General features: G+C 40.1%; 1 protein-coding gene across 1 annotated transcript in view; it reads right to left on the bottom strand.

The window, feature by feature from the left end:
- Positions 1-20,919, bottom strand: part of SEC62 (SEC62 homolog, preprotein translocation factor) — a 43,422-nt gene extending 22,503 nt beyond the window's left edge. Inside the window, exons 1-3 of the mRNA XM_069083559.1 lie at positions 20,868-20,919; positions 20,390-20,532; positions 1,787-1,895 (exon numbers count right to left, since the gene is read on the bottom strand). Coding sequence (XP_068939660.1) covers positions 1,787-1,895; positions 20,390-20,532; positions 20,868-20,904 — 289 coding nt within the window. The 5' untranslated portion in view covers positions 20,905-20,919. The remainder of the gene's footprint in view (positions 1-1,786; positions 1,896-20,389; positions 20,533-20,867) is intronic.
- Positions 20,920-27,741: the final 6,822 nt, after the last annotated feature.

Genomic DNA, 27,741 nt, shown 5'->3' with positions numbered 1-27,741 from the left:
AGAAAACCAAACACCACAGAATAAGAATACATAATATTTATCAAACTCAAAATTTTATTAAGCAAATTCCTTAGGTCACACAGTAGTAGACTTCTGTCACAGTACATAGTCAAATTCCCATTCCAAAAGCAGAATTACTAAAAAGCAAAGGACTTTCTAATAAAAAATAAAACATGTTTATGAACTCTGATTTAGCATTCATCGATGAAAATAAGCCCTCTAATTACTTGTTTTAAAAATAGGGGGGAAGTAGAATTTACAACACTGAACTAATTTAATCAAGTCAATGTGTTTTAAGGCTCTACTATAACCACGGCATTATGTTAGGTGCCTGTTGCTGTTTGTCCTTCTTTCTTGAAGAGGACCACGACACTGGGAAGGTGATGTCTTGACTTGTAAGTGAACTAGATTTAAGTGAGGCAGGGATGTGCGGAGTCATCAGCCTCACTCTTCTCCTCCGGAGTCATCTGTGGCCAGCGGCCAGATATAGATTAGGATGACTGGAGATGGCCCTGGATGAGTGGGAGACCCTGGCCTTTTAAAGGAAGGTCTTTCCCAAGTCTCAGTCTGTCTGAGGCAAAGCCCATTCAGTGATTAATGGTAGGTAAGAAGAAATGAGGCAAAGAATGACGTCTTTTACTTAGTCAAAAAAAAAATCAATCTGGAAGGGGAAGATCCTCAGGGTTTCTGGCTGAAACAGAAACAACTGCTATTTATACTTACAAATGAGGCTTGAGCTAGGACCTATTGTTGGCCAATCAATGAGAGGCAGAGCGATCTGGGTATAAGGTATGCTCCTTAAAAAAGAAATCTAGGCTGTAAACTCCAAGAATCTTGGGAGATTTCAGCAACCAAAATTTATCTTGCTAGGTGCTAATTAGTAAAGCTATAGCAAGATACTTTAATGTGATTGTTTATATTATCTGATTTGATTTCTTACAATATCCCTTTGAGACAAGCAGTACAATACCACCTTTTACATGTGAGAAAGGTAAATAAAGCTTGGAGAGCTTTGTGACTTGTTCTGGTCACATGGCTCTGATACCTCAGCGCCAGGGATCAAAACCGGATGGTCTGATTCCAGGTTTAGCATGCTACACTCAATCTCAACTGAAAAAGATGCCTTGGACAACTGACTCCGAGAAGGGAAAAAACACACAGCTCTGTTATATGAGCGTATCTGCTAAAGGGTTCTACCAAAGGATCATTGCGTGACATGGGACCGATAAAGACAAGCTTTATATGCAACCCAATGTTGCTGAGAGAAAAAATGAAATAAGAGAACATTAAACTGGCAAGCCCATCATTCCTGAGCTTTACTGTGAATGAAAGAAAACAAGAGTTTATGCGACAGAATCAAATCAGAGAACTGAGGACTTAAGGAAGGAATTCCTTCTTATCTAGACCAATGAAGTAAACACTCTAAATGCGGTTTATACTGCACTGTCCTGGGTATCACTATTCTGGGGAAACACGGTAGAGTTGGGACGGCCTTATAATGAGATCATTTCAGTAGTTTAAGTAGTGAACTCCTGAAATGGACTCCAGAAAGGCCAATACTGAATGCTCCTCTAGAGAAAAACTTGAGGATAATAGTGGGTATTTAAGACACAAACACATAACTGATAGCAGTTGTGCAAGCTTTATAAAAATATAAGAAAAAAAGTTCAAAATGTGTTCATTAATGTAAAAGAAAGCACTTTAAATAAAGATATCTGAGGAATATTAAAACTTAAATATCTTTTAAAAAATCTAAACTTATGTGATTATTTTGTTGTAATCCTACCAATAAAGTAATCAACCCGGTGACCCATCATATTTGTGGATTTTGTGGGACAGTTGAAGCGGAGATATTTGGCCACTGCCTTTTCTTCTTTGGATGGTTCACCAACTTCCTGCAAAATGAAAATTTTATTTTAGAGTAATCATTCATGGAAGAAATTTTATACCTCATAAATTACATTTACAAAAGCTCATTAAGGATCTGTTAGACAATGTAATAAAATAATGAAAAAGTTAAATCAGGAGTTGGTTTGGTGTTGAGTACTGACAAGAATTAAAGAGTAAACATTTCCAGGTAAATTCTTGGGAACCACATACATCATCAATCCCCCCCTTTTGAAACTTAAAAATTTCACTATGATATGAAGTTGTTTTGAGGAATTAATCTACATTCTAAAAAACTAAAGTCAATTCTTGGTTGGTTATTCATACTTAGGGAATATGATTTGAACACTTACAATTAGAAATGGGCATGCCTACATTAACATCCATGAATACTGGTGCCAACTGGGAATTTCATTAAAATAAAACAGTGCAGTCACATAAGAAGAGCTGATTTGGAAAGTGTAACATGATCTAAATATTCCATACTATTCCTTCTCTCCATCTCAGTTCTTCTCCCCAAACCCTAACACTCTGAAACAAAAGAAACAAAAAGCTCCTCAGTCTACAACACCATCAATACTAAAATAGATATCTCATGGCTTCCCTAGAACTAAAAATTACTGAGGAGAGGAGATCTTTGAGAAGTCTCTTCATGAAAAGTAAGTAGGAGCAAAGAATTAGAAACTGAGGGGGATCCCCATCAACCGGACAAAGGCTGGACAAGTTTATGGTACATGAATATGATAGAATACTATTGTGCTGTAAGAAATGAAGTGAACAGTTTCAGGAAAACTTGGGAAGACTTATGAACTAATGTGAGGTGAGCAGATCAAGGACAACAACTTATACAATAAGTAATATTGTAAAGATAATCAACTGGGAAAGATTTAGACACTCTGATCAACAAAATGACCATCACAGTCCAAAGGACTCAAGAAGAAACATGCAATACACCTTGAGATAGAGAGCTGCTGCAGAGTGTAGACTTAAGAATGCAGACTTTAGGCTACATCGTTTTTCTCTTTTTTTTTGATATGACTAACGTGGACAATTATTTTGCACATGTATATATTTGTAATGGATTTTGATTTTCTTGCCTAGCCAATAGGTGGGGGAGGGAGATAATCTGAAAATGAATATAAAACAAAAGTGAATTTAAAAATTTATATAAAAGTAAACAGAGAGTTGAGGTAAAAAAACACAAAAACAAAGTATACAAACAAAACAAGAACCACACAAAGTGATAAGGAAGATTGTTGCTAATTTTCCTTGGCCCCATCATTTGGTAGTGTATTTGAAGAACTAAAAACCTTTTCTGCCATCCTTTCAAGCTGGCATCCTAGCTCTCATTGTACTTTCTCAGCTGGATGTCTAGGAGGAAGAATCTATATCACCGTCTTACTTCCTTATCACCCACTAACTTTCAGTCCTTTTGCAACTTGGCTTTCCACCAGAGCATTCTACTGAAACTTTTCTCAAAGGTCACCTTTTCTTCATATTCATCCTCCATGACCTTTCAGCAGCATTTGATACCTCTGACTCTAACTCTTCTTGTATCTTCCAGGTCTTCTGGTGAAACTTCTCTCTAAGACACCGCTCTTTCTCTTGGCTCTCCTATCGTAAAGGTCATTGTTGTATAGTTTACCAACCTCATCCCAGGATAAGTGTCTCCAGGCTTTGTCCTAGTCTCTTTAAGCCCCCAGTATTCTGATCCACTGCCAGAAGGATAATACTCAGACCACCTACAGAAATGCTGAGGGAAACCCTATTGTAAACCTTAAAGGGAAACAAAAGTAAACTAACTACAGGTCAATAGCTCCAACAGCACCTTCCCCTAAACACTATGCCTCTCAGTGCAGCCAGATATTGCACTGGCACTCTTGATTCTACCTTAAAACCCAAATCCTTCTGGCTTTCCTTGAATGGCCAACTGAATTTGGCCTCCAACCCAAATTGTGCAGGTTTACATGGCTAAGAATGAGTGCAAATAACAACTGTTTTCTGTTCTGGCCCAGAGACTCTGAGGGGCTTCCCCCAGTAGATTTACATGCTTGTAAAGGGAAATGAGGCCATCTTTTTCTCAACTCTTACCTAGTCCTCAGTCATGGAATGGATGTGGCTTCAGACAAACTGAGACCTGAGAAAGACCTTCATTTAGGAAGGCCAAGGTCATTTACTGCATCCTGGGCTATCACCAGTGGTTCTGACCTTTTTCTTGCCACTGGACTTGGATAATGCTAGAGGAGGGAGGCTGACTTTACAAAGCTCCGCCCCACTCACATCCCATTTACACACAAATCAAGACATCACCCTCCTGATGTCATCAGTCCTCTTCAAAAATGAAGGAGGGACAACAACTCTACTGATCTGATACTGAAATTTCAATCCTCTGTATCTTTTTCAAATGCACTATCTGCTTACTCATCTTATTTCTGAAGCTGATCTTCTGAACCCAGTAGAGGCTTTTACTTTTACACTCATTACATTTCATACAAGGCTTGACCCACAATTCTAGCCTGTCAATATTTTATTTTGAATCCTGCAGGTCAACATTATTTGTTTTGTCTCTTCTGTGAAATGGATAAACATTTGATACCTATCTTCATCCAAGTAACAGATTTTTTAAAAGTTACGTAGCACAATATTAAGGACCTACTATGTGTCAGGCACTATAGTAAGTGCTAGGGATACAAAGACAAATTAGTCTCCGCTCTCACAGTGTAACGGGGAAAAAATAACACGCAAACAACTAGGCACAGATTCCTGATTCACTGGACTATCCTGACCCCTTCAGGGTGCCATCAGATTGTTTGATGACTACTCTTTAGACACCATAGTGTCCCTCAGGGTTCTGTTCTGGACCCTCTTCTACCTTTCTCTCATCAATTCCCATGGATTTAATTGTCATCTTCATGCTGACGATTGCCAAATTTACGTATTTAGTCCCAACTCTCCTCAGTCTCACTTCTCCAACTGCCTTTCGGACATATCAAACTCAAGATGAACAAACAGAAATCATTATCATTCCCACAAACCATTCCCCCTTTTTCCTTCCTTATTACTATACAGGGCAACACCATGCTGGGACCCAGTCCCTCAGACTCACAACCTAGGAGTCATCCTGGATCCCTCACTGTCTTTCTCACTTCCATATCCGAGCTCTTGCCAAGGTCCCCCAGTTTTATCTCTGCAACATCTCCCCAATATGCCCCTTCTCTCCTCTGACTCTGTGGCCACCTTGGTTCAGACAGTCATCACCTCACTCCTGGATGACATTAGCCTGCTAGTAGGTCTGCCTGCCTCAATTCTCTCCCTACTTTGATTCATCCTCCATTCAGCTACCAGAGTGATCCCTAAAGCACAGGTCTGACCACATGTAATAGTAATTGAATTTAAAGATCCCCTGTATTGGCTTGGTTTTTGGTTTGACTGTGTTAAAACCCAGAGCTTGTGAATCCCACTTGTGGGATGGACTTGTTGACGTGAAAAGAGAGGGCTGAACTGGGAGGCACTGGTGACGTAAATTTAGAGAGACACAAGAAAAGAGGCAGAAGAACTTTTTGGAAGCAGCACCTTGGAGCCAGAGAGAGACTGAGAGGATTGCTGAGGGCCACTTTGAATTGCCCAGGACTTTTGAGAGCTGCCAAGGACTGAAGAGACATGGCTGTTATGCTGGTACTTTGTCTGTTTTGATGTTGTTTTGCCAGATTTGTCCACTGGTGAAAGACAGCCCTGTTGTTGCAGAAGTTCTGGAACCTAGCTGTTGGTTCAGAGCTACTGAGACTGTTCTGCAGACAGAGAGTGAATACTGTCCACTGGTGAAGGACAGTGCTGTTGTTGCAGGGGTCTGGGAACCTTGCTGTTGGTTCCGAAGCCCCGAAGAAGGATTTTCTTGTTGTATGTTTACAGAAATCCTGGAAGGGGGGTCTTGCTAATGTTTGCAGGGGTCCTAGGACTGTTCTGCAGACAGAGAATGAATTAATGAAGAGACTGGCAATGTACCTTGTGGCCTTGCTAAGCTTTGTTTCCCCAGGAACAAAGATTTCTGAGAACTTGCCTAGTGTCAAGATGAAGAAAAGACCTCCATTTGGGTATCAAGTGCTGTGCTTAAGCTTGTTGTAACTCTGGGGTAGATTCAATTATAATCCAAGGGTGGGGAATTTTTTTACTTTTTTGTGCTGTGATTAAACAAATGAATGTACTTTACTTATGATTGGAAACTAATCTCCATTTGAGAAGAGGGGCTTTGTGATGGACTAAATGAATGTACAGCCTAGGGGTGGAGTAGTATTTAGAAGAGGGACTTTATGATTGATTAAATGAATTATAATGTCCAGGGGTGGGGTAGTACTTGGGAGATTATTGAATCACACTTAGTATAAATGCTGTATTTTGAATGAGGTCATATTTTGATCTTCTCTGTTCTTAATTTTTCACTGAATAAAATGGAGAGCACCTATGCTGGTATTTTGAACCTTGGGAAGTTGCCTTTGCTTGGCATCACCCCCCCCCCCCCATAAATTCCAGTGGCTCCCTATCACCTCTAGGATCAAACACAAAATTCTCTGCTTGGCATTCAAGGCCTTTCATAACCTAGTCCTCTTCCTACCTTCCAGTCTTTTTATTACACCTTATTCCCAGGCACACTCTGATTCAGTGACTGGTCTTTTAGCTTTTCTGTGAACAAGACACTTCATCTTTCAGCTCCAGGTATCTCATCCTGCTTGGGAATGCTCTACCTCTACCTTTCCACCTACTGAGCTCCCTGGCTTCCTGTAAGTCCCAAATAAAATCTTACTTTCGACAGGAAGCCTTCCCCCCAACCCTCTTAATTCTAGTGCTTTCTTATTTATCCTGCATATGGCTTGCGTTGTATATATTTGCTTGTATGTTGTCTCCCCCCTTAGAGTATAAGCTCCTTGAAGGCAGATATTGTCTTTTGCCTCTTTTTGCATCCCTAGCACTTAGTGTAGTGCCTGGAACATAATAGGTGATTAATAAATGTTTTTTTGATTGATTTTCACCAAGTGGAAAAACATGAGAAGAGGAGAAAAGTAAGAAGCCTGGAAAGGTAAGAAGCAGACAGGACCTGAGACACAGAGACTGAGCAGCAGGCTATTCCAATAGTCCAGGCAGGAGGTGATAAGGACTTGTACCAGGGTGGTGGCACTATCAGAGCACAGAAGGTTGTATATATGAGAGCTGTTATGAAGGTAGAATCCACAGAACTTGGCAGGAGCCAAAACATTGAGGGAGGGAGAGATATGGAAAGTGAGATGTCAATGAAAACAAAGTTTTGACCTTGGCTGACTGGGAAGATAGTGGTACCTCCAACAGAAACAGGTAAGTTTGGAAGGGGGAGGCGACTTTGGTGGGGAAGATAGTAAGTCCAGCTTTAAATATGCTGAATTTAAGATCTGTATGAGACATACAGTTCAAAATGTCCAACAGGTAGTTGAAGATGTGAAACTGGAGGTCAGAAAAGAGTTTAGGGTTGGATGAATAGCTTAGCAAATCATCTGTGTAAAGATAAAAACTGACTCTGATGAGCTGACTGAATATTGAAATTGATACTGATAATACCACCGAGCAAAACCGTATAGAGTTGAGAAGAGGATCCAAGACAGAGCCTTGAGGGAGCATCCAAAGTTAGCAAATGCAACCTAGATAAAGATTCAACAAAGAAGAAAGAAGGTATCGGATAAGTAGGAAAAGAAACAGGACAGAGAAGTGTCACAAAGCCCGACAGAGGAGAGAGTACTAAGGAACAGATCAATAGCGTCTCAGCTCTAAACATTCCAAGTCACTTTAACTTTTCTGGCCAGGTCTCTGTGCCTCTCTGCAAAAAGACTGCCAGAATCCTGCAGAAAACTTGAATGGAGACAGGGCAGATGAAAGGTGTGATCCTGCAGAAGATGGTGAATAGAGCTTAACTTAAGCACAACCTCCCAACCCGCCCAAACCCAGAAGCTGAGGCTAGAGATAGAAGGGAACAGTATAAAACACATTAAACTTAACAGAGAAATAGTCATGGACAGGGAAGGGGGTGGGTTTAAGAGGGAAGGCAGGATAAGTTCAACTCAACAAACTTTTATTAAATGCCTACTATGTACCAGGCACTATATATACCAAGTGCTGGGGATAAAAAAGAGGCTACTGTTCAAAAGACCTGAGTTCAAATCTGGCCTTAAACAATTCCTAGAATCATAGTGGTAGGCAGTCCTACAGAGACTTCGCAGTGAGGTAAGGGGTGACATAAGTGGCATTTACTACACTTGTACAGAATGACAAGATTGCTAAAGTTAACCTGTGAGCTTAATGTCAGCAAGATGCCTTCTTTGTCTGTTGTCCTATAAACCAAGTGGGCACTGGTCAGAGTGGGGAACCCACAGGGGAATATGACAACGTAATGCTGTGTGTCTTGACTGGCCCCCATCGAGGCTTGGGGAAGAATCTGTGTTTGCCTCAACTGGCCCCCACTGAGGCTTAGGGGATCCCACAGGAATTGGAGCTCCTACTATATTTCTTGTTGGCCCCTTTGAGAAGAGTGATTAGGGAATGCTGCAAGAGTTGGTTCTCCCATTATCAGCAGCCCCTTTTGAGAAGACCAGACTAAAACAAGATTATTAACTCCTTTGAAGTTGTCTTCCTGTCCTTCCTGTGTGACCATATCAAGAGGGAACCTGTTAGAGGCTGGAGACCCAAAACTCTCCAGTGCCTCCCGGGTGTTATTTGTGAAACACCATGTATTGAAGCACAGAAACCTTAAAAAATACAAAAAGGAAAATCAAAAGTATCATCTGTTGATGATATAATACAATAAAAATTATATTCAATGAAGAATCTTTGAATAAAAAATTAAAACTTAATTACAGACTAAATAACTTAAATTCTAAAGAAATTGGTTGTTCAAAGAACAAATCATGGAAACAACAGAAAATTTCATCAGAGGAAATTACAACAATGAGAGATACCAAAACTTGAGGGATAAAAAGCTAACACAGTCTTTGGGGGAGTTTTTATCTCTCAAAGCTTTCATCAGCAAAAGAAAGAAAAACAAATCAATGAATTGGACACTTAACTAAAACAACCAGAAAAACAACAAATCAAAAACCTGTAAGTAAACACCAAAGTAGAAATTCAGAAAAATCAAAAGACATTAATAAAATAGAAAGAAAGAAAAAAATGACTGAAAAAGAATGAATTGATAAAACTAGGCGTTGATTGGGGGAGGGGGCTTTTGGGAGGAGGGAAGCCAGGGCAATTGGGGTTAAGTGACTTGCCCAAGGTCACACACAGCCTAGTAAGTGTTAAGTGTCTTAGACTGAGTTTGAACTCAGGTCCTCCTAACTCCAGGGCCAATGCTCTATTCACTGTGCCACCTAGCTGCCCTGGAGCTGATCTATTTTGGGAAAAAAAACAAACAAACAGTTAATCTGATTTTAAATGAGATGAAAACTGTTAAAACCAAAAATGAAAAGGAGTATTCATCACATTTGAAGAAAGGAAATTTTATCATAAACTATTTTGCCCAGTTATATGGGGGGAAAAAAAGACAAACCTCAAAACAAAAAACCAAAAGCAAAACCAAAAAAACCTACCTGGTTTACTTGGGAGAAAATGAAGACTTACAAAAATATAAAATATCCAAATTTACAGAAAAAAGATTAAATGACATAATATCCAAATTTACAGAAAAAAGATTAAATGACATAATATCCAAAAAAGAAATTGAACAAGCTATAAATGAACTGTCAAGGGTGGGGGACACTCCTGGACTAGACAAGTAAATTCTACCAAACATTAAAAGAACAATTAATTCTAATATTATGTAAACTGCAAAAATAGGAAAAGAAAGGACCCTTATAATCTCTATAATACAAATACAGCATCGATATCAGGGAAAGACAAAGCCAGAAAATTATAGACCAATAACAAATTTTTAAAACCTTACATGATACTGATAGAGGCTGAATGCAAACTGAAGCATACTTCTTTTTAGTTTTTTTTTTCTATTTGGTCTGTTTTCTTTCACAACATATACAGAAATACAGAATATAGAAATGTTTTGAATGAGCGCACATGTATAACCTACACCAACTTGCCTGCCTTTTCAATGAGGAGGGTGGAGGAGAGAATTTGAAGCTCAAAACCTTAAATGTTAAAATTTTTTACAGAAAAAAATTCAAGAAATTAAAATAAAACTCTACATGATTTTATCAAGAGATGCTAAAGGAGCTTTTTTTTCCCCCCAAAATTCAACACCTATTACGGTTTAAAAGGAAAAAAGTCAAGAAAGCATTATAACAAACACTTTTCCTTGATATAATAATTAGTATCTATCAAAAGTCAAGAACAAGCATTATATGTAATAGAGAAAAGTTAAAGGATACACATTTTCAACACTGCTAGATGGTATATGGGTCTAATCATGGGTCTTTCTAATCATGGGTCTTATCAGAGCAAGTTTCAGTGATACTAATAGCTACAAGATCAAATTAGCTTTCCTGATTTAGAATCTTTATTATCCATTCTTTTGGCATTTATTTATAGACATTTGGGGGATAAGCTTCAATATTAGCATCTTCTTTGGATTTTATAGCTTGTGAATTTCTGCATATCTCTTTTTGCCATTCTTCTTACAATGACTTCTCCTCAATAGCATCTAACTTGGTGGAAATATAGAGGTTGTTTTCTCCCCCTTTTCTTTTCAGTTCAAATCCCTTTTGATTAGATTTGCAAGGCCCCAGGCAACTATATTTTTTCTAGCCCTGGTTAAAAAAACTTCCCTATCAGCCAGGATCATTCTTTGATTTAGTGGAGAAATCCAAGTCCTGTAATACCATCTTCTTAGTGAAATTTGTGCCTCTCTCCTGAAGTACTTTCCTTTAACAGACAACTATAATGCAAACATCACTTATGCCCCTAAGATCTTTATTTTCTTGCCCATGAGTTAGTAATCTTTAGTCATGAAATGCTTTCTAGATTCCTTCTAGTAATATAATCACTGTTTATATGAATCACCTTCGAAGTAGTTAATCACAGTGGTCTGGTTTTACAAGTTTTGGGTGGTTCTCTTGTCACATCCTGAACACATGCCTCAGGAAGACGGCAGAGCTATCTATTGTCATGAGTAAGTCAAGAAATAGCTGCATCAAATGAGGTGCCAAGTTTTACCTATTTTACATCCACAGTCTCTCTCCTTTCTGAGTCCATAACTGCCTCCCTAGTTTAACTCATATCACCTTATGTCTCTCTTCTGTCTAATCTTTCACACAGGTGTTGAAATTATTTGCTTAAAGCACAGGTCTGGCAAAATTACTCTCCCTGCATTAAAAATTTAAGCATCTGCCTCCTGCCTGGCTCTAGAATAAAATACAAACGGCTGAGACTGGCACACAGAGTTAGAATTCCATACAAACATCCCCTGTTAGAAGGAGAGCTTCTTGCGGGCAGGACCATGGCACATCAAGCCTTAAGAAAACACTCAGGGGAGTCTTCTCACAAGAGCTGTCTTCAAGTATTTGAAGGGATACTATGCAGAGAGATTTGGCCCATTTGTCCTCTGAGGTCAAACCAGAAGCAATAGGTGCAGAGAGACAGATGTAGATGAGGAAGCAGAAGATAAACACCCCATAAAGAACTGTTTGTTGTCAGTTAACAAACATTGTCAAGCACTCACCACCTTGGGGGAGCAGTGCTAAACCCTGGTAATGCAAAGAAAAGCAACAACTTGGGCCTCCTGGGAAGAAGCTCGCGTGTCTGAAGGGGGTATCTTAGAGAAGGTGCTGCTGGTGGGGAGGGAGCTGGAAAAGAGTCCTTAAGGAAGCCAAAGATGCCACAGGGGAGGCACTGGGGACAGTCAATGAAAAGGTATGGAACTGAGAAACGGTATTACCTGTGTAAAAAGCAAAAAAAAAAAAATGCAAAGATATGTAAAAATTCAACCTAGATAGAGAGAATAACTCCACAACCAATATAAACAGAAACTCAAAGGAAAAAATGGATTTCCCACAACTACATGAATAATTAGATGAAGCAAAACTAAAAAGAATTGGAAGGCAAGTAACAGAACAGAGTTAAACTTACCCAAGTGATATGTTCTCTGAAAACTAGAGAAATGCTAATTAAAGCAACTCTGAGCTTCCACCTTACCTCTTTTATGTTTGGCAAAACTGATTAAAAAAAAAGGGGAAACGACAAATGTTGGAGGAGCTGTGGGAAAACAGCTATAACGATGGCCTACTGGTGAAGCTGTGAAATATTTGGTCCACCATTCTAGAAATTTGGAAATGTGCCCACAAGGTTACTAAATTGTATACCCTTTGGCCCAGCAAAACCACCACTATGCCTAAACCCTCGAGGAGATATCAGAGGTTTTATATGGATCAAATAAGATAATATTTGTAACGCAATCTGCAGCTCTTTTTCTGGTGGCAAAGAAAATCAAGGGGGTTCCTATAAATTGCTTGAACAAATTATAGCATATGAAGGTAACGAAATACTATTATGCTATAAGAAATGAAGATAGAGACGGTTTCAGAAAAACCTGTGAGGATTTATATGGACTGAGGCAGAGTGAAGTGAGCAGAGAAGCAGAACAATATATATTACAATATCAACACTGTAAAAACCAACAATTTTGAAACGCTTTAGAACTCTGATCAATACCCTGATAATGTGATCAACACGGATGATAAAGAATGCTATCCAACCCCTGACAGAGAAACTGGACTAATTCAGGACTAATCACACATTTTTGGAAACGGGTATAATGGAAATTTGTTTTACTTCACAATGTTTACATATTATTTTTCTCCTCTCCACCACTATGGAGGAAGGATGGAAAGCAGAAAAAATAAATGCTTGATAAGGAAAAATAAAATTTAATTTAAAAAAAAATCATAAATGAAAACTTCCCAGATCTAGTTAAACAGGTAAAGTAAGAAGAGAAAGAATCTACTGATCAGTCTCTCCTGAAAGAAATCCCAAAAGGAAAAGTCCTGGAGATAAAAGAGAAAGATAATTCAATCAGCCAAAAAGAAAGAGTACCAAGGAGCCACAATCAAATGAAATTTAGCATTTTCTTCAGTTCTTTAAAATCATTCTGAGAAGTGACTTAATTCAAGGTTAAACAGGTAGTAGCAGAGGGAGATCTGACTCCAGGTCTGCCAACTCCACACCTAGCACCCTTTTCAATTCGCAACACTGCTTCCCCAAAGAAGAGAAAGAAAAGACAGAAAAAAAAGTAGCTGAACAGGCACTAAAATTTTGTTCAAAGGATGAATAAGGAGTATGTTGAATTAGATGGTAAGAACTTAAGACCTGGGTGATGTTCTCAGGAATGTAAATGAACAACTGGTATGAAACATCTTTAAAGACCTGATGACTGTGTCCAGAGAATAAAAGACAGGGAGAACATATACATGTCTCCAAATGCTGTGACCTGCATTTCAAGTCAATGATTGAAAAATCTTGTACCACAAAGGAAAACAGAGAAGTTGGGAAGGGGGAGTGGTATGGAGGAAGTTCAGTCTTCAGACTAAAACAAAACAAAACCACCTGACAAAATTACTACTGAAATGAAGCAGGGAACAGAAACAGTCTTGTTAAATGAATTCACAGAAAAGATTTTAAAACTGAGTATTAGAACTGGAAAGGATCTTAAAATATCACCTGGTTTAAGCCTCTAATTTTACAGGTGAGGAAATCAAGGTTCATGAAGTGACTGGCTCTCAGTCACACCAGTTAATGCAAAGTGAAGACCAGAAGCTCACCAGTCAGGCAGAAAGAAGCTGCTAAGTGCCTACTATGTGTTAGGTCTCCTGAAGTCAATCTGGTGGTCTACACAGTCTTTATTTATTTTTATTCCTTCAAGTATGACAATAAATTCCACCTTTTCCTTTATGCTCACTATTCCCTGGTACAAGAATATATGGTAAAATAGTAAACTGTACAATACCTAAAAAAAGATAAGTAGCTGAATGGAGGAAAGACAAAAAGGAAGGGCAGTCCAGATAATCTCCCAATCAGACAATCAAGCTCTATAAGATTTCCTGCATATATATACCCAGTTAGCCCAACTCAGTGAAGGCTTATCATAATCAGAGAGTGCACTAAAAAAACTGTGCCTAGAAAAACACTATATATGGGTAAGTAATTAAGTCCATTAGACTATGAAATTGTGGCACACAGTAAGTGCTTAATAAATGCTTTGCTGAGGATGGTGAAATAAGAAAACCGTACATAAGACACATACTGCACTACACTTTCTTTTTCATTAGAAACAACTACTGACCTGGTGGGTGTTTTATCATTTTTTTTTCTGTTTTAATCATGTAGCCAACATCCTAATTGCCCACAGTGAGGATTACCATTACTAAAAATTCCCTGTGCCTCTAAGCCACTGCCCCAGTTGCTGAATCCACCAGCAGATAATTTGGGGAGACCAGCCCTGTGCCTGACACGTGGTAGGCATTAACCAGCTGACTGACTGACTAGGTTCTGGCCTTCACTCTGCCATGGTCAACTTCACCAACCTTAAGCGTGTAAAGTTAGGGACTTGGACTAGGGGACACTTTTTGATTCCTTCCTATTCTTCCGGGGATAGGTACTATAGAGAAGTTCCTCAAGACAAGCCAGGGTACCTAGCAGCTGGACTCTGAGGAAAGGGAATTTTGCCACGTGGCAGCTCTGAGCCAGCACAGTGTACCTCAGCAAGCCAGAGACAAAAACGGACTTACCTTTTTTCCCCCTCATACTCCAGGCAGTAAAGTCTCTGTGATTTTCACAGGTCTCCCCAGCTCTTTAGGAAGCCTTCTTGCCTCTTAACGGGGCCTGCCTTCTCCTGGCAGCCCCGGTGGGAGCACACATCAAAGGGGAAAGCAGAAAAGGAGCAGCTTCCAGTCCAAGCTATTACTGATTCAAGAAGGCAATCTGACACACTCAAACTCACACTGCAAAACCTCCTTCTAAGAAAGAGGCCCAAATTCTCCAAGGAAATTATTTGTCTTTCATGACACCCAACTGGGACAGTCCTTGGTTCTGGGCTGCATTTTAATTCAGATTTTCGAATATAAAGAAGGGGAATGTGAAAATTTACATGTTAAAAATCTAATGTCATCATGAGATAATAAATATACAATTTAAGTCAACATATAAATTCTCTAGAACTTTTATATAAAATAGATTATAACAGGCAACAAACTTATGACATTTTTCAGTTTCCTCTCTTTAGAATTAGAAAAGGCTACGTCAAATCAAAATTATGAGTCCCCCAAAGGGCAATGGAGAGGTAAAGAGTGGATATGAGTTGCTGCAACACATCACCAATGAAGTACTGCATAAGAGATGTGCAAGTAAGACTATCAGAGAGATGCATGGTGTAGAGGACTAAGGGAGGCCTACCAAAAGATCCAGAGAAGGCCTACAGGGTGGACACAGATGGGAAAAGTTGTGCAGTATAAGAAGGCAGAGATCAATTAAGATCTAGATGTCAGTAAAGGATTAAGGCAAGAAAAATCATTCTAATCAACGGGAATAAATGTTCAGTTTACAGGTTTCAAGCAAAGAAAATTTCTCCTGACAGTCTAAGGAACTGGACTTCTACAAATGGCATATGACATATCCAAAGGTAGGAGAAAAACTCATCTGACTAGCTCCACTATCTCACACCAAATCTCTTTATCTAGAATCAAGCCCTCACTTCTTTCTGAGTGAAAATTTGAGGACAAATAGTGATGAAGTGAATTATAAATAGCATAGTTATATATTAAATAAGAATGAATTTTCGTAAGAAGATGGTCAGTTCAAACCTTTCTGATTGGTGATATAAATATTTGTGGTTTTAAACAAATCTATTGACAGCACAAATTACTGTAATTGAAGTCATTCACAACAACTACCTTAATTCAGGGTGAAAGGGCAAAGGAGACAGCCCTGAAAACACCCGTGGGCTAGGGCACTGATTGTGCCAAAAGAGCAGAAGAGTCAAGAAAACTGCTGCACCCGTCACTGATTGACTTCTTGTCTCTCTTGGTCTTAGTTAAAAAATCAGCACTTTCCCAACAGATAAATAGTGAACAAGCACTCTCCAAAAAAAAAAGAAAGGACTTAAAGAATAAAAGGAGAAATACAAATTACTGACAATCATAAGATGCTCCAAATCACTAAGGGTAAGAGAAAAGCAAATTAAAAGAAACAAGATTTTACCTCACATCTGTCAGACTGGCAGAAATTTGTAACCAAAAAGGACAATGACAATTGTTGGAATAGTTGTGGGAGGACAGGCAGAAGTATCTGTGAGGGGTCTAACTATTCTGGAAAGCAATTCAGAATTATACCCCAAGTCATTAAATTGTACATTTCCTTTGAGCTAGCAATACAATCACTAGGTTTATATCTAGTATAGAGATCAAAGAGGGAAAGAATTTGTATTTGCATAAATATTTATAGCAGTACTTTTTATTACAACAAAGAACTAGGGACAACAATGGTTGCCCATCCACTGAAGAACGGTTGAACAAATAATGGTAAATGAAAGTCATGGAAATTACTGAGACATTAAAAATGAGAAAAGGATGAACTCAGAGAAACCTGAGAAGATGTGTATAAGTGGATGCAAAGTGAAGTGAAAACTAGAACAATGTATATACTGAAAACAACTTTGAAAGACTTAAAAAAAACCTCTGATTGATGCAATGACCAATTGGTCTCAAGAACTGAACTCAAGAAGACCGATGGAGAAGCATGCTTCCAATTTTTTGAAGGAGGGGTGACAGACTAGTCACAGAACGAAATGAACATTTTCAGACACGACAAACACAACAATACTAATCTGTTTTGCTCGACTTATTATTTGTTTTGAAGCAGGGCTTTTATTAGGAGGTGTCATAAGGGAATGAGAAGTAGTGATATTGATGCAAAAGAAAAAGAATGTTAATGAATTATGACAAAAATACATAAAAGAGTGGAGATGCTCAGAGGAAGAGAAAGATAAGAAAGGTAATGTTGATACTATCATGTTAAAATTGACATGCACTTTTATAAAACCAAATTGAACATGGTAGTTTCACAATTTAATACACAATCCTTTTTTTCTGTCTGTCTTTATATATGGAAATGTTCATGTTTGCTGATGACTGTCAAGTTCGTAAAAAAGATAAAATCAGGAAGACCAGCCTCTAGCACATACATATGTGACCCAAGGCAAATCATTTAATCTCACAAGTGCCCCAAGGCAGCTCTTTGAAACTAAAAAATTCCAAAACACTGCAAATCTTCTAAGAGGGAATTTCCTCCCCTGGAGCTTTGCACACTAATGAAATTATAGGCCCAGACCAACTAACAATATAACAGTAACAGCAATGACAACTGACATTTATGTGGTGCTCTGAGGGCTGCAAAGTGTATTACAAACACTGCCTTCTTAGAGACTTATAACCCAATGAGGTAGGATCACCCTTATTTTACAGAGGAGGAAATGGAAGCTGCATTGGCAGAGAACTGAAGGGAATTTTTCACTATCAGGGAGCTATGAGAACATCAGACGTGGGATATGATCAGACCTCTACTGACTAAAGTCAACTCTTTCAAATCTGTATTGGGGTGGGGGGGGGAGGCAGGAGGACGATAACAATAACCTCATGTCTTTTAACTAAACTATTAATTACACAAGGATACAGTGGTTCCAGTTGTAAATCCTGTAACGAAACACAGCTACTGTGGTCTCATGAGCCCATTATGTACCAAGACAGTAAAACCTCAAGGTGATTCCATGAATCTGGAAACTCAGCTAATTCTCACAGGAATGGAATTTAGATGAACAGAACCTTTAAGCCAGAAAAACATCTTAAGGATAGGTTATCTTAACTCCATTTAACAGATGATCAAACTGAAACTCAATTGAACAGTTTCTAGGAAAGCACCAATTTAACGTATGCGTGTTCCTTTGTCAGTAAGCCACATCCATCTGTAATCACCTCTTCTACACATTTACTTGCTTCTTGTCTGAAGTACTGAGTGAAAACATGGGCACAAAGCTAACTGCCTACACCACACCTGTGTTCACACTTGTTTTAAATTTGTTGGTCTGTTTACTGAACTGTCTGCTGTTCGATTCTTTATGTTTGAAAAAGAAAAAGGAAACATTTAAGTAGGGTAACAAAAAAAGAAAATACTAGTACAATTTATGACCATGCCAGCTCAACCAAACTTACTTAAGTAAAAAGGGAGGCTTTTAATACAAGAGCATAATCATTAAACGGCCAGAGTTCTCTAGGAATGATGATAACTTATTTGAACAACTATTTAAAAAAGGACTATTAAAAAAAATATATTAAGAGCTACCACAGAAGAAAATTTAAAATAACTTTGCATATTTAAGGAGCACAAAACAATAGTTCTGAATACCCACAGACAAGTAAACATGAATTTCAATAGTTGTGCTGCCTTTCTTTCGCCAAACAAAAAAACCCAATAACAAAACATGCACACCATAAGTTTCTGACAGATGTCACTTAAGTCCGGAGAAAAAGATATACAAGTATATCCTACAGAACACTGCCTCAACCAAAATTTTGTGACAAAATTGAGACATTATAAATATACTTCACCATAATTTACTGGCCCCTGTTGTAACTATTAGGTTTCTATCTCTGTTAGATCTTTATCTTCCAATATTTCATATATTACCCCTTCTCTGCTACTGCTGCATACCTAGACTATTCTAACAGTTGGTCGGATGATCTCTCTCTCAACTCACCCTACTCCTGTCTATCTTCAACTCAGAAGTCAATTCATCTTCTTTCACCCTGCCCCATACATTTATAAGTGTGTGTGTTTATCACACACACATATCATACTGAGGATGTGTCCTGCTTCCCAGTCTTCTTCAAACTAATTCCTCTTCACCTACTCATGACCTAATGACACTGGTCTCCTTGCTGCTCCTCACACAAGACCCTCCACCTCCAGCATTTTCACTCTCAGACCCTCATGCAGGGAATTCTCTCCATCTCTTGGATCCTTCAAGTCTCACTTTTTGCAAGAAGCCTTTCTTGGTCTTCAATCTGCATACCTTTTTTTAGTGATTCAAAGAAATCAAATTTTAAAGTCCATTTTAGTTCATAATGTACATACTCCATACAGATGGGAAGCTAGGGCAATAAAAACTGCAAACAAACCATGTAGAAAAAGACATTAAATCAAAATGCAATAGAGAAAAGCAAAAAGGAAAAAATTCTGGAACACAAACATCTTGTGATTCAAATCTATTTCTGCGACATATCTGTGTGTATACACACACATACAAACACATACCAATAGACACACATCTTATTGATGGTTTTATCAACATTACACACCACTTGACACTATTAATACAGGTAAAACCATTACCTTATTTCCAAATTAATCTGGTTATAGAATACTTTTAGGTCTTAAACACAGTCAGAGAAAGGCAGAGATGTGTGGGATATGGAATACACCAAGAATAAAGGGGCAGAGAGGAAAATGCCGGAGCAAGAGAGACAAAACCCAGCCTGTTTCTTAATGTTGATTTGGTCCTGTGTAATAATAATATGTTGTTGATATAGACATACTTTATATTTTAGGGAGGAAAATAACATAGGTGTATCAACCTGTTTTGAGTCCTAGTTCGCATTCTGTGCAAGTGTGAGAAAACACCACTCTAGTTTGTCACGGTAACTGAGAAAAGAGGGGGGCAGGAGAGGAAGGGAGGAAAATGGGGTACGGTGGTCAAGAGGGAAGAGACGGATGCCGTAGTTGTGGGATGAGGCAGGGAAGGTATGAAGGCTGTGAAAGGGCAGTGGTGCGTGAAGTGTTTGTGGATGACCCCGGTTAGGGGTTCTCCCCTCCAGTTAAAGCTCATCACCCCGAGCAGGGGCGCAGCGCCCGCTCTGCCCCATCTGTTCCTGGGCTTGCGGCCCGGGCCTTCTCCTCCTGAGCGCAGGGGTCTGCACCACATGGCTCCCGAGCTTCCGAGGAGACACGGCCCGGCGCGGGCCTGGCACACACTAAGTGCTCTTCATTGTTTTGGGGGCGATGCCAGACAGCAGAGCCCCCGCGGGCCCGTCTGCGGGGGGTGGGGCGCCTTCCAGCCCGAGCCCGTCCCCAGCCCGGCGCACCTCCGCACGGCCACGCGAAACCCACCCCCGCAGGGCCGCCGCGCCCCTCCCCCCAGCGGGACCTGGCCGCACACGGAGCCCCCCGCCCCCCACCTCACTCACCGTCACACACACACACACACACACACACACACACACACACACACACACACGCACCCCGCCCCTGCACGCACACCCTCCCACGCCCCCCTCCGCACACACCCACAGACACATACACACGCACAGAGTCTCCCAGCTGCCCGCCCGCTCGGGCCCCCGGCTCCCGCCCCCTCCTGCTCCTCATCCCCACCCCGAGCGCCCAGACACCCGGGCCCGGCCGCGGCCCCCCGCTCCGGCCCCAGGCCCGGCCTCACTACCTGGATCCGCTTCTTGTGCCTCCTGCGCTCCGCCATGTTCGCCGCTGCTCCGGCTCCCTCTGACGTGGAGGGAGAAGAGGGGGGCGGGGCCAGCCTGCGGCTCTCGCGAGAGCTCGGCTGCTCCGAGAGCCCAGTTATGTAACCTGGGGAGGAGGGAGGGGAAGGAGGTAGCCGCCAGCCCTGGGGACTCGGAGGCAGGCTGAGGGTGCCGGGCGGGACCGCCTGGCGCCTGCCCAGCCGCGTCTCCCATCACTCGTTCCAAACTCCAGACTTTAGAGGGGGCGGGGAGCTTGGGGGCCACGGGGGCCAGCCCCCTGCTGTTACAGAGGAGGAAACTGAGGCCCAGAGAGGAGTCACTTGTCCAAGGGGCCCCAGGGGAGCGTGGCCAGGCCAGACCCTCTGCCCCCTTTCAGACCGCTTAGCTTCTCAGTCTCCACGTCTGTAAAGTGGGCATGAGAGGACCCACCGTGGCATTTACCTCCTAGGAGGGCCGCAGACGGGAGGGCATCCTGCATGGAAACTGCAAGCCCTGAAGCTCCGTATGGAATCTGATTAGACCTCTCCAGACCTGGGCTCTAAAGCAGACTGGGACGGAGCTTTCTGGAGTCCCGCTGCCTCTGAATCTTAGGGTTGGAAGAGCCTGGGAGGGGCGGCCGGAGGCAGAATAACCGCAGCGCCGCCGCTCCCGTGTGTAGCCCTAAGGCTGCGGCGCGCTTCACCTCGTTCTCGGTCCTGGGAGCGAGCCCTTCGCACGCCGCCTCCGCGCCTGCACACCTGTTCAAAGGCGGAGCAGATCCTCAACCCTTCGGGCGGGACCTGTTTCTAATTTAGGCTTAAGCCGGGCTCTCCCGGCGGCCGCAGCGAGCCCCTCCCCAAACCTCTCCCGCTACTCCCCTGCTGAGAACTTGGCCTCCTATTTTAGGGAAGAAAACAGAGGTAATGCCCTTCTCTGCCTCCATCTTCTTCACACCTGTGTCCCAGGGTGAAGTGGCTTACCCCTTAGCGAGGCTCTCTCTACCGTTCTGTTCCAGCCCTTTATACAGGTTGCCTTTTCTGGCATTCCCACTCCATCATTTATTTTTAGTCTCTCCCTATCAGCTGGATCATTCCCTACTACCTGCAAATATGTCCCCCATTTTGAAAGACCTCCCACTTGATCCTTCAGTCCCTGCTACCCTATCATCATCCTATGTCTCTTCTGCCCTTTGTAACTAAACTTCTCGGCCATCTTCAGTAGGTGACTCCACTGAGTTCTAATCTCTAGTCCAGGCTTAAGCCTTCAGCAGAGTAACCAGGGCAGGAGTTCCAAACCAAAGGAAAGACTTTAGTTCAGACACTCTGAATTTATAGAACCTCCCAATAGGCTAATAGTAGCTAAGTTCAGCAGCAGTCTACCTAAACTCCCAAAAAGGAATAAGCTGACCTGGGTCAGGAATTTGGAGAGCTCAGACCAGGAGGGCAATGAACAGATTTCATCCTGGATCACATCACTTTGCAAGTCCTGAAAACTTAAGGCTCCTCATCCAGAGATGTGAAAGCAACAGAAGATGGAAGAGGGTCAATATTCAAGATATACATCCCTCACCCCCTAGAAATGTGAAGAGAGCCCAGGCTTAATGTAAAATTCAAAGTCAAGAAGTAGGATGTAAGAATGAGAAAAGAAATTTTTAAAAAAGAATCCTAACTGAAAGAAATATATATGGTAACAAGAAACCTTAAAAAAAAAAAACCTGGAAGAAAAGAATGGCACAAAAATTAAGCAAAGCCTCAAAGGAAAAATGCAGCTTTAACATAAATCCAACCAGGGTTCCTGGAAGAGATAGAGCAAGAGATTAAAAAGAGCTAAAAATGATTTCAAAACCAAATAAGAGCAGTAAAAAGAAAACACGTGGAAAAAGGAATGGGAGTTATGGAAGAAAAAATAGGAAGAGAGAATTGACACTTGTAGCAAAAAATATAAAACCTTACCCAAGAAAATAACTTTGAAAATTAGAACTGATCAGATAGAAGTTAATGATTCCATGAGACACAAAGAAATATTAAAATACAATCAAAAGATTAAAAAAAATTAGAAAACCATAAATCATCTCATAACAAAAACAAATGTCCTGAAAAATATTGAGAAAAGAAAAATCATTTACTACCTGAAAACCATTACCAAGAAAAAAAAAAAAGGAGTCTGGACATCATACTTCAAGTAATTAGGAAATTTCCCAGATCTTTTAGAATCTGAGGGCAAAGTAGAAATTGAAAGAATCTATTGGTCATATCTTGATAGAAAACTCAAAATGAAAACTTTGAGGAACATAATTCAGAGCTTCCAGATCAAAGACAAAAAATATTTTGAACAACCAGAAAGAAAGAATTCAAGTACTAAGGAGCCACAGTCAGGATCATATGTGATTTAGAAGCCACTGCTATAGCAAAGTGAAGAGCCTGGAATATAATATTCCAGAAGGAAAAAAATCTAGGCTTACATAGAATACTTACTTAGAATAACTTACTCTACAAAAGTGATCCTATAATCCTATGGGGGGGAGGAAGGGGGGAAGTGAATTGTTAAGGAAATAGAGAAATTCCAGGCATTCCTGATGACAAGACCATAAATAGGAAGGAAAGGAGTTAAGGGAAAGGTAATGAAATAGAGGGAAGTTAGGTTAACGGGAGAATTAATCAAAAGCAAAATAACTCTTTAAAAGGGGGCAGGAAACAGAAGAAAAATAAGAGAAAAGAATGGAGGGAAATAGACAGTTAACAATCATAATTGTGAATGTGAAAGGAATGGACTCATCCACAAAATAGAAGAGGTTAGCATAAAGGATTAGAAACCATCATCCAACAAATAAATTATTAATAAGAAACACATTTGAAGCAGAAAGATACACAAAGAGTTAAAATAAGAGAATGGAACAAAATCTATTATGCTTCAGCTGAAGTCACAAAGGTGAGGGTGACAATCATGATCTTAGACAAAGCAACAGTAAAAATAGACTTAATTAAAATAGATGAATAGTTTGCTCCCAGTTTTCTGAAGAGTGCTATAAACAATGAATTAATAGCAATACTAAATATATATAAACCAAAAGAAAAGTTAAATGAGTAACAGGGAAAAATAGTAAAACTATAATAATGCAGGACCTAAATTTATTCCTCTCAGATCTAGATAAATCTAACCAAAAACAGAAGAGAAATAAAGGACCTGAATAGAATTTTATGATAGATAAAATTGACTTCTGATTAATATTAAATGAAAATAGAATGGAGTATTCCTTTTCCCAATGTGTATAGTACCTTTACAAAAATTGACCTTGTATCTGGAGATTAAAAATAAACAATATAAACAAAAATAAGTAAGTTATGAGAGAATGAATATTATAATGAGAGATGGGCTTATTCTAACATTGCCAAATTTTTCATCACCCCCATATGGGTTCACAACCCACATTTTAAGAAGCTCTGAGCTAGACAAAAGGGGATATCCACTTTTATTTAGACCTGTCTGACTAAAACACTATGGACTGGACTCCATCAATTCACCTGAATTAGATTTTTTTTACACTTTGAACAGATCTAAGTGTTGCCAGTAGGGTGCATCTGCCCAAGATTTCAGAAGAAAGAAACTTGGGAAGACTTCTCTGACCTGATGCAGTGAAATGAGCAGAACCAGAAGAACAATTTATATAATAACTACATTATAAAGACAAACAACTTTAGAAGACTTAGGAACTCTAATCAATACAATGACCAACTATAATTCCAGAGGACTCATGATGAAGCATGTTACATACCTCTGGAGAGACAATGGACATGGTCAATGTGGAAATTTGCTTTACTTGACTATATTAAAAAAAGAGACTATTACAATAGTCCAAGTGAGAAAGGGAAAGGGGCCGAATCTAGGATGGTGTGAGCAGAGAGAAGAGGATGCATAAAAGAGATGTCGGTAAGGTAGAAATGATAAGATTTGACAACAAATTGAATATATGGGGGGTGAGGGCAAAGAGGTGACTCAGTCTATAGAGTAATGGGCCTGGAATCAGGAAGACCAGAATTGAAATCTGGCGTCAGATGCTCACTAGCTGTGTGACCCTGGGCCAGTCACTTAACCTCTGTTTGCCTTAATCCACTGGAGAAGGAGATGTCAAACTATTCAAATAGATTGCCAAGACAAAACAAAACAAAACAAACCCGTATAAAGAGTGAGCAATCAAGCATAACACCTGGGTTGTGAGCCTGGAAAATCTTGTTTGGGAAAATCTTGGTTCCCTCAACTCTTTCCCATAGATTATGATGTCCATGAGGGCAGAGAGTGTCTTTTGCCTTTCTTGGTGTCCTCAATACTTAGCACAGTGTCTGATTATATAGATGACTAATAAATATTTATTGACTAGCAAACTGACCTTGTGTCATAACATCATCTGGTTCTATCAGGCAATTCCAACTAAAAGCACTTGCTTCTGCAACTTTGATATTGTATGAACTAGAATATTGTGCAGAACTTGAGTTTTTCTATTTGTAAAAATAATCAAAGCACTAACCTAATCTACTTTCCCCAGTGACTTTAAAACATATATCATCCTTCCCTTGCCTTTTCTTTCATATCTCATGTGTTTCAATGTAGTGCAATTTAGCCGTGTATTTTCCTTTGTCTTGATGTCAGATGTCTCCAAACAGCATGACCAGGAGTCAGTTTGGACATAGTAAAGTTAGTTTTGAACTTTGAGTCAAAAGACCTTGTTGTAGTCTTGCCACTAACTCAGACTGAGATCTTGGACAAATCACTTTGCTGACTCAGCAGCTGACTACCTCTGTGACTGTGAGCAAACTAATTAATCTCTCTGTGCCTTAGTTTCTTCATTTGAAAAATGAGACCATTGGACTAAGGCCTCTTCCAGCTCGAAATTTATGACTATGTTGTCTTTTTTAATTTTCATAAAAACTGAAGATCAAACTATACTTTTTAGTGATGTTGATATGCACAAGTAAGTAAGCAACCACCATGAATCACTGAATTGTAATTACTTCATTATACATATGTACAATATATGAAGCATTCTCTCTAGTGGGCTTTGGACAACCATTCCAACTGCCAAAAGGAATGGATTGATAAAATCATTTACAAAAGCATGCTTGTTTCTCGGAGTCTAGAAAAGACTACTGTAGAACAGGACTGTTCAGAATCTCAGCATAACTAATCCTCCCCCTTATTTTCAAATTTAATTTCTTTAACTGTGTTCCATAATATTTATTTTCTAAAAATAGATTTTTGGGGGCGGCCAGGTAGCACAGCGAGTAAGAGCACCGGCTCCAGTGTTGAGAAGACTTGGAGATCGAATCCCGGGCTCAGACACTTAGCACCCACCCAGAAACACCTGGCTGTGTAACCTTGAGCAAATTACTTAACCCCAATTGCTTAGGGGCGGCCAGGTGGCTCAGCGAGTAAGAGCACCGGCTCCAGTGTCGGGATGACCTGGATCAAATCCGGGCTCAGATACTCAGCACCACATCCAGAAATAATAACTGGCTGTGTAACCTTGAGCAAGTTACTTAACCCTGATTGCTTAAAAATAAAAGTAGATTTTTGATATCTTTTTGCATCATCTACTTAGTACAGGGGTTGTAACTGTTCTTCCCAATGCAGGAGTCTGTGGATAGATTTCAAGGGTGGGGTGTCTATGAACTCGGGTTGGAAAAAACACATCTTGATTTTTACTCATGTCTAATTGAAATGCATAATTTCCTTAAATTATGACTTAAAAAAATTCTGGAAAGAGGTCTGTAGAATCTTACTAGGCCAAGACTGCTGGATTTGGTGTTAGAAAATGGACTTTTGACACCTGGCTCAGCCACATAATCTGATCTTGAATTGCTTTTTCTCTTTAGATCACAGGTTTATCATCTGTAAGGGAACTAGAAGATCTCCAAGGTCCTTCTGCCTCTCAATCTATCACTTTGTGTCACACTTTGCTTGTTTATACAATGAGGAAGTTGAATTAAATGACCACTAAGAGCCTCTCTGTGGTATGGAGGACAGGAGCAAGTGGTCACGGGTCTTCCCTCCTAATTTTAATTTTTCCATTGGATCTCATCATCCAAAGCACATAAGTCAACATCTTTATACTTTGATGTTCTTTCCTTCCCTCTTCCACCTTTCTTCCTCTTCTCCCCACTTTGCGATGTCTGATACATAGTATTTAACAAATGATTATTGATGTATTAGCTAAGGAAGCTAATAGAATTTCAAAGGACCATAGACTTAGAACTGGCTGAACCTTAAAGGGCATCTATACCTCCTTCTTTGACAAATAGGCAACCACTACCTGAAGTGGTTAAGTGATTTGACCAAGGTAATGCAGACCTTGTACAGTGTAATTCCCAGATTTGGGTCCCAGATCTGCCACTAACAAGATGCGTTTTCAGTGGTGCCCAGGCATTCTCTATAACAAAAGTCCATCTTTTTACCACTGATATTTTTCCAGAGATGACTGGGAATCATAGTGATGCTATGATCTTGGGAGAAACAAAATTACACAGGTTACCAGGGTTGATGGGGCTGAACATGTGTTTATAATGGTCAGAGTAATAATTAGAATAAATTTAAGCCCCTTCCTTAAGCTAGCTCTTCTAATATGGAGGATATCCATCATGCCCCAACTAAGCTCCAGGCTTAACACTCTCATTTCTTCTGATTGATCCACATTTGGCATGAAGTCAAGGTGTTCACCATCCTTGCTGCTCTCCTTATACACTCTGTAGCTTACTAATCTCCTGTCTAAGATGAAATAAATGGCTCCACAGAGGATCCCAATCTAGTGTGGCCCCAGGCACCTGTCTTCATCCCACTGCTTAACCAGGCAATCTTATTCCTCAATTACTGACCTCACTTATTTCTCCACTTCTAGGAGATTCTTCATTCATTAGGAGGTCAAGGATCTACAACTTTCTTATTGTGGGAACTCCCTCTACCAAGATAGATTGTGGTCCTTCTAAAACTTGTTTTCTAGAGCTGCCTGAGCCTCGGAGAGTTTGGGATCTGCCTGTGATTACAAAACGAGGAAATGTCAGAGGAAGGATTTGAGCCTAGGTCTTTCTGACTCCAAATGCAATTCCCCATGAATTCCATGCTGCTGTGGACATGGAAGAGAATACATATACACAGCAAGAGGATTAGGAGGTGTAGCAGCAAGCACCCAACCATACTCAGGATGGCTGCCAACACAGGTTCTTAGATCTGCTTTTCTAAAGGAAAGCAACTCAAAATGGGTGAACAATCCTGCTTTAATCAATCAAACATATCATTTACCTAGTTCAGGGGAAAAGGTCAGCACCCCAAACTTCAGAGTATATAGACA

This window comes from Petaurus breviceps, unplaced genomic scaffold, assembly GCF_028583685.1.
Source record: "Petaurus breviceps papuanus isolate PSGF00001 unplaced genomic scaffold, PetGlider_PUasm1.0 173, whole genome shotgun sequence".
NCBI lineage: Eukaryota > Metazoa > Chordata > Mammalia > Diprotodontia > Petauridae > Petaurus > Petaurus breviceps.
Note: the sequence above shows the minus strand (reverse complement) of the source record. Positions and strands in the feature narration are given on the sequence as shown.